Below are 15,385 nucleotides of genomic sequence, written 5' to 3' on the forward strand. Positions count from 1 at the left end.
CCACTGAACAGTTGTAAAGACATTCCTAATTGACAGAATGCTGCTAAGAAAATAAATTGCAAAAAAACCACTGAAAATAACAGTTTAGGCTGCAAAACTGCTCTGAATATTGCTCATCTACAATGTGTGTGATTCATTTTATACTTGCAGGTGCAACAGCTTCCTGGATCCCCTCTGTTTTTTCCACATTGAGTGGAGTATGTTTCTGAGTAGTTTGGGGGAATTAGCTATTTTTATCCGAAGAAAGAATCTGAAGGAATTGATATTTTAAGGAACATGACCTGCAAGCCTGAAAGCACACTGGAGCTGTTTTCTACTTTCCTTTTTCTATTCTTTCCACAAAAACAGAAGCAGAAGCAGCAATAACAACCTCACAGATTTAAGCATGACAAACATATCAAAGAAAGATAGTACCTTCATATAGAACCATGCCATTACAGATTTTGTGCAGATCAGAACTGGCATCTAAATCTCAGCATAACAATGGCTTTCTAAAATTCTCAGATGCAAAATGTATCCCTGCAGTCTTGTGTGCTTTTTGTTAATAGAGCATTTACTCAAATTTTGGTTTCCACATATCTTTGGGAAAAGCGGCTACTTAATAATTTAATTTGTCAAAAATAGACAAAAGGGCAAAAAGATGCCTCAATGACTTGCTCTGCTGTAAGTACTAGTTTATTTTTCAAGGTAACTTTCATACATTGTTGTTGTCCTTCACTTTGGAACGGTAGTCAGTGACTACTGTCTGAACAGCTTTGGGCTTCCAAGTCATTGCTCGCAAAGAATGTCATAGTCATGATCTTGTTACATCCAAGGCTGCGTTGGTATCACTACTTGATATGCTGCGAACTGGAGTGGTGAAATGACACTAAGAAAAAAAAAAGAATTTTTTTTTTTTTTTTTTTGCTTTCCATATTGTTTAGCATGCTTTATTTCACTGATCTTAGTGATCAGTGTGATTCCAAAAAAAGGTATGATAGCATAACAGAATTGATTGTGAGGGAGAGGGGCAGATGAAGAATACAGAAGTGATTTTTTTGGCCAGGTAATCCTTAAACCGTGTTTAAAAAACGTTCATGGGAGAGCCCCTTCGGACAGGTGCACTAATATCAACAAAGCAAGCTTGACAGTCCTCTTCCTAGGTCAGAATGTAGTCGCTCCATCTGTAACGTAAAAAGCAAGGAGACGTGGAGCGCTTGCGAAAGAAAAAAGCCAGTTTTTCGCGGAAGCCTGTCTTCCGATCTCCTCATAACTCCCATAGGTCTTTTGCCACCTAGTGGCAGACCAGCCTCAGCAGAAGAAATTATGTATTTTTTCTCTGCTGTTTATACGTCTGTTTATGCATTCCTGTTCTCACAGGGTTAGTCCGTCTAGTTTCATGCCACTCCTGGGAGATAGCATTTCAACAATTTTAACACACTCAAAAGACAAGGCAGTGAATTAAAATGCCTACTTAGCACCGCTGTGCCTATCCTGGGAGTCAATGCTGAGAAAAAGTGCCACCCAGCTGCTGCCCACGACAGGTAGCCACGGTCTTGATCCTGCCACAGAGTTGTTTTGGAAAGTACCTGATATTCAGCAGAAACTTGATATTCATGAACACTCACAAGAGCTTCTGTTTTTATTGTTACATTTCTTGTCAGAGCAGTCTATGTTATCTTTGTGTCTGCGAGACAGGGCCAGACTTCCTGAAATGTGTGATGTTTCCAGTTCCATCAGGCTGATATTTGAAAGTGGTTTTAGTATTTCTGACAGAAGTTTGATGTGGTCATGAGCAAATTAATGGCATTGTCTCATGTCTAAATGCACTGTCACATATACAGCAACAGCTGGGCTTCCCAGATACTATTTGTAGACAGCTGACAGGATTCCCTGAAAATGCATCAAGTTGATGCTGTGGTTCTTTTAAAACTGCCATAATTAAATTCTTACAACCTTGTAAGTGTTGAATATTATTACCATCTCAAGATCTCTTTATACTAAAGGAAGGTAGATTCTGAAAACTGAAGAAAGAAGGCAAAAGATGGTGACAGAACTTCCCCATGCCAGTTAAACTTTGTAAAGAAAATGTTTCTGTTGTGGAGAAAAGCCCAGTGTACTCCAGTGTCACAGTCATATGCAAGCCTTGTGGATCAGCTTGGCTGTAAGCACTGCACTAAACCACTCCTTCTAGGGCATAGGTCTTCCAGTGACTATCAAAAGCTGATGTAAAGCCCCTGCAGAGCAAAAAAATCTTACATTTGAAAAGCCAGAGGTACTTCTTTGTGGCTTGTCCTGAGCTCTGTCGGCTCAGACCCTAAGCAGCTCTTCCTTGAAGGCAAAATCTGTGTTTGGGTACAAAACTAGTCTATAGGTGGACTGGATAGGAACACTGGGCCTTCACAAAACTGTCCACAGGCACCAGAAAAACTCTCTTGAGAGGGAGGCTACTAGAAGCAGTAGGTGAGGGGAAGGCTATAGAAAATGGGATAAGAAGAAGGGTGGAGGAGCATGGCAGGGCTACAGTGAGTTGGGAAGGGGAATTTTGTGTGGGGATAGGAGCTCTGACAGCTGGGAAGAGAGGGCAGCCATTTGCCACCCCCCATGGAGTTGTGCTCCCTTGGTTCCCCCTATGCAGCTCAGCAAAGCCTGTCCCTGCCCTGCCCCATATAGGCTCTGCCTGTCTCCATTATCTCTGCTCAGAATCAGAGTGCCAGGGAAAGCCCAATGGCTGGCTGGGACCAGTGCACTGTCCTGGGAGCTTGGAGTGGCCCTCTTAGTAGTTACTGTGTCTTGGCAGCCAGGGAAAGGAGAAGAATCCTGAATTGGGGAAAGGAAGATGTGGTGGGAAGTGAGGAGTAAGCATGGTCGGGTGGGAGATTACCTGCTGGTCTGGCTTCCCCTCAGCAGGTACGGTGGGACATGAGGAAGGAAGCAGCTTTCACAAGGAAGAAGTTATTTTAGTTACCTCCCACATATACTCCAGTATAAATGGTCCAGTGGGGAACTATTTGGCCTGGCTTCCCCCTCAGCATGTCCCCAGCTGCTGTTACCAGCAGGAAGAAGAAGTGGAAAAGCAAGAGGAACAGACATCCTTAGCAAAACCCCCATAACTTCCCTTTTTCCTCAACAAGTCCTTCCCCACCTCTGCCTGGGAAGAAAAAAAAAATGTTCAAGAACATGCATATCACTCACCAGCAGTTGTGCAAACTCTGTGGGAGGGAGAGGGGGATGTCTCTGGGCTCCCCGTACCTTCATATGCAAACTTCTCACCCTTTTCTACTCCCTCACATGTTAAACACCTGCCAGCTCTTTAAGCCTCATCTGTTTTTAATTTGGAGATGCAAAACAGAAACCTTTTGCTTCCTTAAAAACATCCCAGCTCGAAACAAGGTCCTGCTCTCACTGTTTGTCCTTCTGAGCAGAAGACTTGCAGCTGATATCTGTGACTCTTCAGGTATTTCCTCACACAATTACCAGGAGCTTTCCCACGGTAGATGGTAGCAAGGGGCCTTTACTCTTCAAAATCTCTTCCTTAAACCTTAGGAGAAAATAATAGGGAACTGAACAATTTAGACTTTGTTGATGTCCTGTGTTTTCTTACCATTGAATTTTTTTCTCTTCCTTATCACTGAATTGAAAACTGCAACATCAGACATACACTTGGTAGAAAGTGTCCAAGTCGTATTAGTGGTAAGCAGTCTACTTTTGCTTCAAGAAGATATTTATTTAACAAAAAAATAAAAACAGTGTTCACAATCAATTTTGGAAAGTCAAGCAATCCCTGACAAAATCAAGACAAAAGAATATTTTAATGAAATGTAAATGGCATCAATTCACACTTCAGGTGCTCTCAAGTAAGCACCTGTAGCATGTATGGCTGAATTTGAAAACATGCAGAACAGAGAAAATGAAGGCTCAAGTTAAATTCTTGGTTGCCATGATTCTTTCACCATTGTTCCTCTGCACCCTTTCATGGGTTTCTGTGATAATTAGTATTATTTAGTATAACTGCAACCATTAACAATTTCAGAGTCTCTTCTCATGGTCTAGGATTTTAACCTTTTAATATATGCTGTATTACAACTGTTGTTGTATTCTAAAACATGATGGGAGAAAGGACAAGTTAAAAAACTTGGCACTTTGCAGTTTAACCTAAACTATATAATAAGAATGTTATTTATGTCGCAATGAAACCTTGGCTTATTTTGTCAAATCACCTTCCCAAGGCAGTCACATGGGTAAAAAGTGTATTTTTTTTGTTGGTGTATCATCAACAGGCTTCAAGAAATAGATTCAAATCCTGTTGATTTGCTGTCAGCCTGGATACAGAAGGAAAACACTACTGCTTCCAGTTCTAAGATCCTTTATTTCTGCTTATACAGAATCATAGAATCATAGAATTGCTCAGGTTGGAAAAGACATTCAAGATCATCAAGCTGAACTGCAACCTAACCATACTGCTCTAACAACCCGCCAGTAAGTCATGTCCCTGAGCACCACATCCAAGCAGTTATTAAACAGTCAGGGATGGTGACTCAACCACCTCCCTGGGGAGCCTGTTCCAGTGCTTAACAACCCTTTCTGTAAAGAAGTTTTTCCTGAGATCCAACCTAAACCTCCCCTGGTGCAACTTGAGGCCATTTCCCCTTGTCCTGTCACCTGTCACCAGTGAGAAAAGACCAACCCCGCTCTCACTGCAATCACCTTTCAGGAATGGCAGGAATAACCCACAGAAACAAAAACTCCAACGAGAGCTGCACTGTAGAGCTCACCGAACACCATGTTCACTTGAGGGAGACACCATATAACACCAATCGCTGATATCTATAATATCTCTTCTTTTTTCACTAATACAGTACATTAATGTGGGGAGTATTTACAAAAATTTCAATGTCATCCTTAATCTTTCAATTCTCAACCATCTCAGTGGTTGAGAAAAGCACTCAGCAGGAACTAATTTTAGCTGGAACTAATTTTACAGCATCAAGCACCACAGATTGAGCATCAGATATTTTTGTCTGTCGCAGGAAGTCCTTTCAGTTTCTTGTGCTTTGCATTACAAAGCTTCTTGAAAAATAATGCTGATGTTAGTATCTCCAGCTGACTTGTGAATGTCAGAAATGGAAAAGTGCTAAGCACTTTTAGTAGAAAAATATTGGTGGTGGGTGGATGATTGGACTAGATGATCTTGGAGGACTTTTCCAACCTTGGTGATTCTACGATTCTATGATTCTATGGATTTTGTCCTTCAGTAGCATTTAATGACTTTATAGATTCTCTGCTCTCAGAGTTTATAAACTATGTGATCACATACAAAGCAGTTGGTAAAATCAGATGTATTAGCACCACATTAACTGCTTTGAAATGAGACACAGCAGTGACTCAGCTTTGCCTGTAGTTGTTCCTGTTCAGAAGCTACCTCATCCACATCTAAATTGCAGAATAATGTACCTCCATACAAGTAATTATTAGTGAGCTTATTACATGGCTTAACAGTGCCTTCAAACATGTAGCTATTACTCATCAGCTGACTAGCTATAACTTTCTGGACTCTGCAGCTGGACTTTCAGATATCTGTTTTGCAGCCTGTTCCTTGAGCTCAGTTAGTGCAGAGAGACTGAGTGATGGCTGAGAGTACAGGATCCAGGTCAAAACATAGTGAAATGGGACTCAGAAAAAGGATACAGTGTGATGGTTCTCCATAGGTATCATGACATCATGGTGGAATTGGGACAGTTGCTAAGGAAGAACTACAGTTCCCAAAATGCTCTGGTCCTTCCCACATGTTTTCCAGGAAAAAGAGACAGTGACATAGCGATGTAAGGACATTCCTTTTCTTCTCCCTATTGCCAAGCAGCATGGTTACGAGTTGTTCCCATTCCCATTTGTTTGATTACTCTTTATTCCTTTTATATTGCACTATCCCACATTCCTTAATCATTTTTAGTAAAACAGTTTTCTTTTCATCTCAGTTGAGCAACAACTTCTCCTTGTCACTTCTCTGCTGGCTTCCCACAGGGGAGGGGTGGGAGAAGGGGGCTGGGCCTGTCACATGGCAAAGATTCAACCCATGACATACAGTTAAGATTCTTTTATTTTTTTGCAGAGCTAAAGATGTTTTATAAGAAAGTAGACAATAGAGTAGGATCCCTGTTTGTGTAAGCTATAAAGTAGGAAGATGACAATCCAGAATCAGGGCTTGGGTTTATGGAAGGGAGTGTGTGTGACAGAAGAGTGAGGTTACTGCCACTGGGAAAACAGGGTTTTGGATGTCAATATGTAGCCTTGCATGCTTTCTTGCAGCATTCTACTTCTAAGACATCGTTTTTTTGCCACTCATCCTGTGCATAGTTTCTGTAAATTCTCCTGTAAGTAAGCAGTTTAACAACATCAGTGGAAAATTCACAATAGTAACATTGAGCTTGTGCTGTTATGGTGTGCAGTCACCTTGGCTGGTAGTTCCTTCTGAGGAAACAACACTTTCTCAGTGTTGATGTGTGGCAAGGGCTACCACACAATTACACTTGCAAACTGTTTAACTGAAAAGCTATGATGCTGTATACTGACCTCCACAATTTTTGTTACAGTTTGTAAAGGTGAAATTTCAATAGGGAAAGCAGTTCCTCACCCAAATCCCCTCAGGTTTGCTGCTAAATACTGCTCTATATCACATATCTTTGAAAAGATGCAGATTTGAAGATATTCAAGCAAAGAAAAAGAAAGAAAGACTGGGGCATGGGAAAGGAGGTGCTTTTCAGTCTTATTTTACTGCTTGAGGTTACACAACAGCATGTTTGTACCAGCAACGCAAAGAGACACAGGATTAGAATAACAGCATGAGAGGAGTGACTGGATGAGAAGTCCCTAAACTGGTGCTGCAGTAGAGCAGAAGGAGGCTTGGAGAACTCTGTTCTAAAATATAGCTTCAGGACAGCTGAATACAGACAGAATGTAATTTCTGTAGCACATATGGGCAGAATCATTGTTCTCCTTCCTTCTTTCAGCCAGTGCCCTATCACAACATCTGCCAAATAAACCTATTATATTTTTGGTACTTTTCTTCCAGGACCATCTGCCCAGGCCAAGACTGGAAAAATTTTATGTTCAGAATGTTGAAGTTTACAGAATCACAGAATCACAGAATGGCCTGGGTTGAAAAGGACCTCAAAAATCATCGAGTCTCAACTCCCCTGCTGAGTGCAGGGTTGCCAACCACTAGACCAGGCTGCCCAGAACCATATCCAGCCTTGAAAAATTATTTTTTAATTAAAAATAAAAACAGTCATTTATATGAGAGCTTAGTCTGGTGCAGTTCCTGACATCTATATGACTTAGCCTAAATAACAATCCCAGAACAAACATTTCAAATGATAAATTGACTTCAGGAATGTTTCCACAAGAATTCAAATCAAAGACAATCATAATTAAAAATGAAAATTGAGTTTAATCCAAATGATTTTAAAAACAAAGCTTCAACAAAAATTTATGTATGCACTTCTGCCTAAGATTTACATAATACTGATGCCCTTTCTATGGCCAAGTCCTCTGGGCTTTCAAAAGGCTTTTTTTACTACCAGTGAATTTTGGTCCTTGTAGATGACAGCAGGTTGGTTACAAAGGTTGCTGACTTCAAAGTGACTGCCAATCTGTGATATAAACCCACCAAAAAAAAAAAAAAAAAAAAAAAAAAAAGGAAAATTAGGTTATGCTCCCTTCAAAAAGCACAGAGGAGAACTGAGACCTGTTTTCCATTTGCTGAAGAGTCCTTCCGGCTTTCAGCTTTCATAGAGAATATACTCTGTCTCTACATAAGAGTGCCAGCTGAAAAATCCACGTTATTTTTTAAAAAAAGAATAAGTCTTCCTTCTGGACCTAATCTTCTGTTTTTGTTTTGTTTTTGTTTGTTTGTTTCTTCCATTTCCCCCAAGACTCCCCTCTCTGCTATCCTAGCTCTGTCCTTTTTTAACCTACAGTTTGCGCACACTAACTAGGAAACCTGGGAGATGACTGGGCTATGTTTGCCCTCTTCCACTGTACACCTGTCCTGTAGAAAGTTGTATGTCACTTTTCAGCTGTCAAACGGAAGGGAACACTACTTCACACATCACTTTCTCTATGCAATTATTTTTCGTATTTTTTTTTCGGTGGTGTCGTGCCGGGTGCTTGCACAACAGTGACCTCTAATGGAGGAATCACTTTCATTACAAATCATAGCCTCAGAATAGTTTAGGTAGAGAGGGACATCTTGTCCAACTTTCTGCTCAGAACAGGGACAACGCTTACCAAATTGCTCAGAGCATTCCTTCAACTGCATTTTGACTACCTGCAAGGATGGATATGCTGCTGTCATTTAGATCTATCCCAGTATTTGATTTCCCTCATTGGAAGAAAAGTCTGATTGGATTTTTCCTTTTTTGCAGCTTGTTTTCCATGCCTCTCATTTCCGTTTCTACTTCCATTCAATCTTGTTAATTTAGTAGCTTACCATGTCTATCATTTGCGTGCACTTGAATCTGCTGGCTACAGAGAAGCAAATGAGCAAGTGCAAATGAGAAGTGGAAACATAATTTGTCAGACTATTTTAGTTTTGCTGTATCCTCACAGTGGCTGCCATCCATGATAAACAGGAGACTTTCTGCTCCAAGTACTAAAGCGCTAGTGATGGGGCAAACAAAGTGGAGAAGAGGAGGGGAGAGGCTTCCTGATGCTGAGTTGTTCCAGCTGCAAGCCCTGCCTTACAGCATGCCAGGTATGCTGCTGCACACCGGGCACATTGCTGCGCATCAGATAGGTTGCAGGCCTATAATGATATTTTCCATTTTTGCATTGTTCACATTGCCAATTTTTTTTTGCTCAGCTGTGGCTAGATTGAAAGGTAAGTTAGCTGGGCATCCATTAAAGGATGGGCTGTTATGAAGCTCATTGATTGCACAGGATATATTTATGGTGGAGGATAGATTAGCTACTGACTGTAGTGGGGAGTAGCTGGGAGGAGAAAAGCACTAGTGTTATGTCCATATTTTTACTATTTATTCTTGAGGGCTCCTACATAAAGATGATCCATCACAGCTGCTCTTGGAGGCTGACTAAAAGAAATTTGACAGAAAACTCATGTCATGAAAGCAAAATATTCTTATAAATGGAAATCTAGTGTTAGAGTAATGAAAGAATTAGAGACTGAGGTCTGCCATCAGTTGCATGATTTGTAGAGGGGACCCTCACTTTGAACATCCAGCCCAGCATGTACAGTCAAGGTGTCAAGAGGAGCTGTGTTTCAACCACTTCCAAAGTGGCTCAGACTCCTTCGTATGTTGCCAGTATCTCTTTTTCAGTGGGAGTATAGTTAGCCTCAGATCCTCTGTATCCCTGATTCCAGAACCCTAGGGGTTGATATCAAGTCTCCCCTGGGGCTTTCTGCTAGAGGCTGCAGGTGGGGCCATTCTCCCTGGCTGCAGCGCAAAGCATGTTTTTTACATCTTGTGATGCCTCAACTGGCTCAAGGACTAATGCATGAACTACTTATCTCCTGTTTAATTTATTCAGAGGATTGTTGTTGCTCAGAACTCCATGTGAAATTGTTCTTCCTCTGGGTCACTTGATTTAAAGGGTTAACAATCAGACTGTAATTCAGAATACGTGTTCTCCAAAACCCCACAAAATTTAAGAAAGCTTGTGTTCCCTTCTTGCTACTTGGTGGAGACATAGCAGTTATTTTGTTAATCATAGGGATCTGACAGTGTTCATCTTGCCATTTTATTCCTAAAAACTGTGTTTCTTGCACGGGTCCCTTAAACTTACTTTGTTTCAGAAGTGGCCTTCAGAGGGACTTAGACTGTTTTCTTCTCTTTCTCAAAAACTACTTCTGCTGTGTTGCCCCACATGTTGATGTCATTGATATATTACCCCTCATCAATGTTTTTTTCTCCATAGCTAAGATGCAGACCCCTAGGGAGGAAGGGAGACTTCTTTTGTACTGCTGGAGTTGGCCAGACAATTCATTTACCATTTGTCCCTTTCTGTTTTTCCAGATCATTACTGCCAGTGAGTTGGTATGTGATGATGGTGTGCTCCATGCAAACTTCCAGCATATAATTCCTACAAGTGCTTAGGTGTACTTGATTTCAGTGCTAGGGCCCTGAATTGCTGAATAATGTCTAGCGTAACCACTTATAAATAGGAAGAAGATTTTTTTTCTGACATAACTAATTGGCCATTTGTTTTGTGTAACAGAAATTTGGTCTCAAAAGGTCAATATATTTTAACTATTCTGAGAGCAGATGAAATCCTTTCCAAAGTAAATGCAATAGAAATATGACACAGAACCATGAAAGAGTTATTTCAAGGTAAATTATAGTACAGCTTTTTTCCAGAATTTAACTGTTTGGAGATTTTTTTGTCAAAGCTCATATGAGGTAAACAGCAGAATCTATTATTATTTAAATGAGAAGTTAGTAACATTTCTGAGGCAATGCAAATGCCTTCCAAATTGAGGTACCCAGAAAACGTGGGTTGATGTTTGTATGTGCATTTTGGATCTTGTTCTGAAATTCTAAAAGAAATCAGAGATTTCTGTGCAATGAACTTGAACTGGCCCTCCTTCAACACAGCCACTCACTCTTTAACTGGAGTCCTGGGTCCACCTGGATGTTATGACTAAGTAGATGCCAGCAGTCTTCCACTTTTCTGGACTATTTTTAACAGAAATTCTATTTTAATGATCAGTAAATCCAAATAGATTAACCAATATCCTTAGCCATATCTGCATTTGTGGATTTATCTCATATCCCAAAAGTTCTTTTACTTTTTAATCTACAAATTACCAGTAGCACTGCAGGAAGGCAGGCATGCTGAGTGTTATTTTTCTAGCTCAGAAATCAACACAGCCAGTCTTGGCCTTAAGTCAAAGGAAAATGCAATCTTTTCCTTTGCATTCATCAGCTCATATCTCAGACGAGGCAATACCTACCAGCAGCTGTTAGTGTCGTTTTATTATTTATTATGTCTGTGTCTTTTGGTTTAGAATTGGCTCTGTTATGATGGTCAGAAATAAAATACTGAACTCTGTTTTGGCCCTCATTTGGATCTTGGGATTTCATGGGACCCAGTTCTGCTCCTTCCACATCTTCCCTTCTGCATTAAAAGCAGAGTCAGCCTCAGTCAGATTATACCAGTCTCAGTTCATTGACATTTTTGTAGGGATAAATTTGTTGTCTCAACCAGTTCAATCTCTGCCTTGTGTAAAGCTGCCAGAAAATGCACTTTCCCTCATTATTCCTCATTCTAACCTTTTCAATTATTTTGCTCTCCTCTTTCTTTTTTTTTAATTACTTTTTTTTTCTTCTTCTTCTTGCGTAACTTATATTGCTCTAATACAAATTTCCACCCTGCAGAATCAAATATTGTGATTTGCTTCCTTGTGATGCTTCTGGGTTGCCTGTGATGCAGAGATGAAAGTACTCCTTTTCCCATAGACTATATAATACTGCTAGGGAAATATAATAAGAATATGAATACATAGTTTGCATTGCTTTGAATTGTCAGTCACGTTTGAATTCAGAGAATCCAATCTGAAACTTAAAAAGAATTTGAAGAAAAAGTAGAACTGTTAATTGTTGCTTATTTTTGAACTGCATTTGGCAACACTGGAAACCTTCTGTTCAATGTATTTGCATTTACATGCTCTTTCCAAACAAACCATTTTACAAAAGCAGCTATACATTTGAGTCATGCCAATAGCATAACTGTATTATAATTTGCATTGCAAATTTTAATGTAGAGTTTTGCAGACACAAAAGCTCCATGTATACTTGAGCATGCTGAATGGGAAGCTTGAGTTAAAGAATCTGCAACAGGAACTCAGCATGCAAAAGCACAATGTGATGCTAATTTGTTAGAACTGTTGTGCTTTTTTGGATCCCATTCACATATGTGTATATCCAGAATAAAGCTTGAGTTGAATTTTTTGCATATACAAGCATAATGATTTTTTTTTTTCACTTGTTCCTACACACTGGGATTCATTAAAACAGAAATAAATAAGAAATGTCTGTTTTGTATTTTAAATATCCAAAATGTTACTGAAACACTTTTGAGGCTCTTTCTTCACATTCAGGAAGAACTCGATCATTGTGTAAAACAGAGAAAACCTCTGCCCAAACCCTCCAAACTTTGTGAAACACTGTTAAATGTAAACTGTATTCTGCATTCAATCCTTTTTCACACTGTAATTTTTCTTGTCTTACTTGTGATGGACATTAGACCTTTTTGCCCATGAAGATACTGAATTCTATGGCTTGGATTCCACTCTAGGTTTCAGAATATACCTTTTTCCTCTTAAAATGGATTAGCAGATACAAACAAAGAAAAGCTGTTTAGAGATAGCTTTGTATGAGCATATTTACCATGGCAAAGGTATACAAGATACTCCAAGAGTTCAAAAATATTTCCTAAGGAAAAGGTGGTGTGAAAAGCTATTCAGACTACACAATTTTTAACATCTTTAAAATCATTTGACTTGAAATTGTTGATTCAGTTTAATAATAAAATACTTAGAAAAATATCTACATGTATGTAGGTTTTTGAATTTTAAAGCATCTTTTTATGGAAAAAAAAAAGAATATTAAAAAAAATACAGCTGTACTGCGAATTTACACCTAGAAGCATAAATCTTGTTTTTAGTTTCAAAGTTCTTCTGAATGAAGACAGTACAGTGTCTTCCTGGAAATATTGTTAAAGAGCTTTACTCTCATTTCTGGCTTGGTGTCATATTGACACCTGACTGCAGAATTCCTCTAGATCTACAGACTTATTTTTCAGCTTAGTCTTGAAAGAAGCTGTTGTCTCTTCCTTAATTTTTAATTTCAGAATCAGTAAGACACACACAAGCTGGTTCATATGATGAAGAAGCAGAAAAAACTGTAATGTTTCTTCATGCCCTCAAAAGAAGGAAGTGAGCTGCAAGAAACTGAATTGAAAGTTATTATAAATACGTTTAAAGTTTTACAGTTGCATCCAATATAGTTTTAATACTAAACATTATGCATTCTTATAATAAAAAGAAAATGAATAGAGCTCTGTACTTACCATGGTTTCAGCCTCTCCGTCTCTACAGTTCTGCTAAAGAGTATGTACTGTACTGGAGAGTCAAAACTGTTCTTTGTCCTTCACTGTGCACTTCCTTTTTTGAAAGTGTATGAGGTCTATCCAGCCTTCACAGGAAAAGTTATCAGCAAAATCCTTGTTTTGCTTATTATCAGAGACCTAACAGAATTTTTAACAGCATTTGTTTGGGATACACTGCAGTACTGTGAAGGACAAATGGCAGTGAATGAGCATTCATTCATTTTATGATCTCCAAGAACACGTCTATGCTGATGAGAAAAAACATATAGTTATGTTTTCTCTAATCTCAGGCTGAATTATAACAGAAAATATATTTTGGTTTTTTTGTCTTTCATTCTCAAGGTTCCCAACTTTTCGTGTATTCACGCTTCATAACCTGCCACATGTACTTCTCCTTCTGGCTCAGATTTTCCTGAATGTTTAAAATCAAAGCCATTTTCTTCCTCTATTAATCTGAACTGTATTTAAGGCCACTTACTTCTGATTCTTCAGCTATTCATGGCTGATAACATCAGAAAAGTAGAGCTTTTCTGGTCCAGCAGTATATTAAAGCTCAATACCGCTACGGAATTTCTATGTATAAAAAGTGAAGGGAGAAAGGGCATATGTCCATGGACCTCACTGAGCTGGATCATAGAATCATAGAATCACAGAATCACAGTATCCTTAGAGTTGGCTCCAACTCCCCTGCAGTGAACAGAGACACCACAGCTAGGTCAGGTTGCCCAGGGCCTGATCCAGCCTGGCCTTGAAAGTCTCCAGTCTGCATTCTGTGTTGAAACCAGGGTTTCCCTGTAATCTCTGTACTAATGCTCTGAAATGATTGCTGCATTGCTCTAATTCCTAAAACATTGTTTTTCAGTTAAAACTTCAGTGCAATATATCAATATAGCTATAATAGCAAATACTGCTACAGGTACACATAGTGGAAATTAGCAAATATTACCAATTTTCTAGAAGACAGAAAATTACTGTGGTAGCTGCAGCTTTATCCCTTTGAGCACAATGTTTTGCAACTCTGAGAAGAGATTTGGGAAAAAAAACAATCTGAAAAAAAATCTATATTTAAATTAGGTACTTCATTAAAGATTAAATATGTTGGAATAACTTAGCATGTGTTTCACAAAGTTTAACTGGCATTTTAAGCAAAGGTAATTTATTTCATCTATCTAGACTTCAGCGGAGTATTTCATAAAATGCTTTTTGATGAATTTTAAGTGATGAGAAGTGGGACAGAACAAGATCTGTTAGAAAGACTACAAGGTAGATAAGAGGCTGACTACAGTAACATCAGTTTAAAAGTTTAACAGGGATTGCTAGCAGTGTCCTGCAGTCATAGGTTGTGGGATTTATTCTGGTCACTACTTAGGTTAGGAATCTGGTTCAAGAACTGGACCTATTCTGGTGTTAATTGAAAATGTACTAAACTGAATGACACTGCTAATACTGGGGAGAATCAAGTCATTACACAGGAGGAATATGAATTTGTGCATTAGAGTAATAAAGGTAAACCAAATTTTAATAGGACTAAGAACATCAATTTTTGCTTTGAACAAATGAAGGAGAAATGGAATCGGAGTGCATCAAATGATTCTAGTATGAATGTGTCACTGACATGACATGCACATATGAAATGCTCATGTGATTTGGGAGCACAGTGGGCAAACGTTTTTTGTGAGAAACAGAGAAAGAATTTGCACAGGCTGCTGAAGAGAGCTCATTTAGAGCAAGGTGTGCTCTCCTAGTCTGCTCCAGTCATTCTGTGCTGAGTGGCTGTGAATTTAAACTGATTCAGGTACTGGCGAAGTCTTCTAGGATGGGCAGATAAATGACTTCCTGGCTTCTTAAAGGACACTAAAAGAGCTTGACATGTCTAGCTTAAGAAAGAGGAGATCAAAGGAAATGTGATTAAGACTGTAGCAAGGGAGAATGATTATACTAAAAAGTAAAGGTTTGAATTCAAACAGGTAAATTGATAACGAGTACATTTAAGGCGAGATTAGACAAAATTCTATATTCATTCATATTTATTTACTATATTCATTTATATTTATTCATATTCAATAATAATCTTTCAAAGAGGATAGAAGAGGAAGATTAGCAAGTTTTCCATATGCTATATAAGCATTTTACAAAGTAGATTTAGCGTCAAGTCAGGAGGAATCTTCCATTATGAACAAAATATATTTGTCAGTTTGAAGATAGTAACTGTAGTAACTGTACTGAAAAGTCTTTTGGATTCTTGGCCAGTATGTCTGGTCACACTGAGATTTAAATCTAG

At 38.9% G+C, this 15,385-nt stretch overlaps 1 protein-coding gene across 5 annotated transcripts in view; it reads right to left on the minus strand.

Annotated features, from left to right (window-relative positions):
- Positions 1-13,169, minus strand: part of FYB1 (FYN binding protein 1) — a 64,758-nt gene extending 51,589 nt beyond the window's left edge. For 2 of the 5 annotated variants that reach the window (XM_021380746.1, XM_021380745.1), the window contains exon 1: positions 3,175-3,280. In XM_021380746.1, the coding sequence (XP_021236421.1) occupies positions 3,175-3,237 (63 nt within the window). In that variant the 5' untranslated portion in view covers positions 3,238-3,280. Of the gene's footprint in view, positions 1-3,174; positions 3,281-13,065 lie in introns of those variants that run through there. The other 3 variants (XM_021380747.1, XM_021380749.1, XM_021380750.1) reach the window with 3 other exon arrangements.

This window comes from Numida meleagris, chromosome Z (genome assembly GCF_002078875.1).
Source record: "Numida meleagris isolate 19003 breed g44 Domestic line chromosome Z, NumMel1.0, whole genome shotgun sequence".
Lineage (NCBI taxonomy): Eukaryota > Metazoa > Chordata > Aves > Galliformes > Numididae > Numida > Numida meleagris.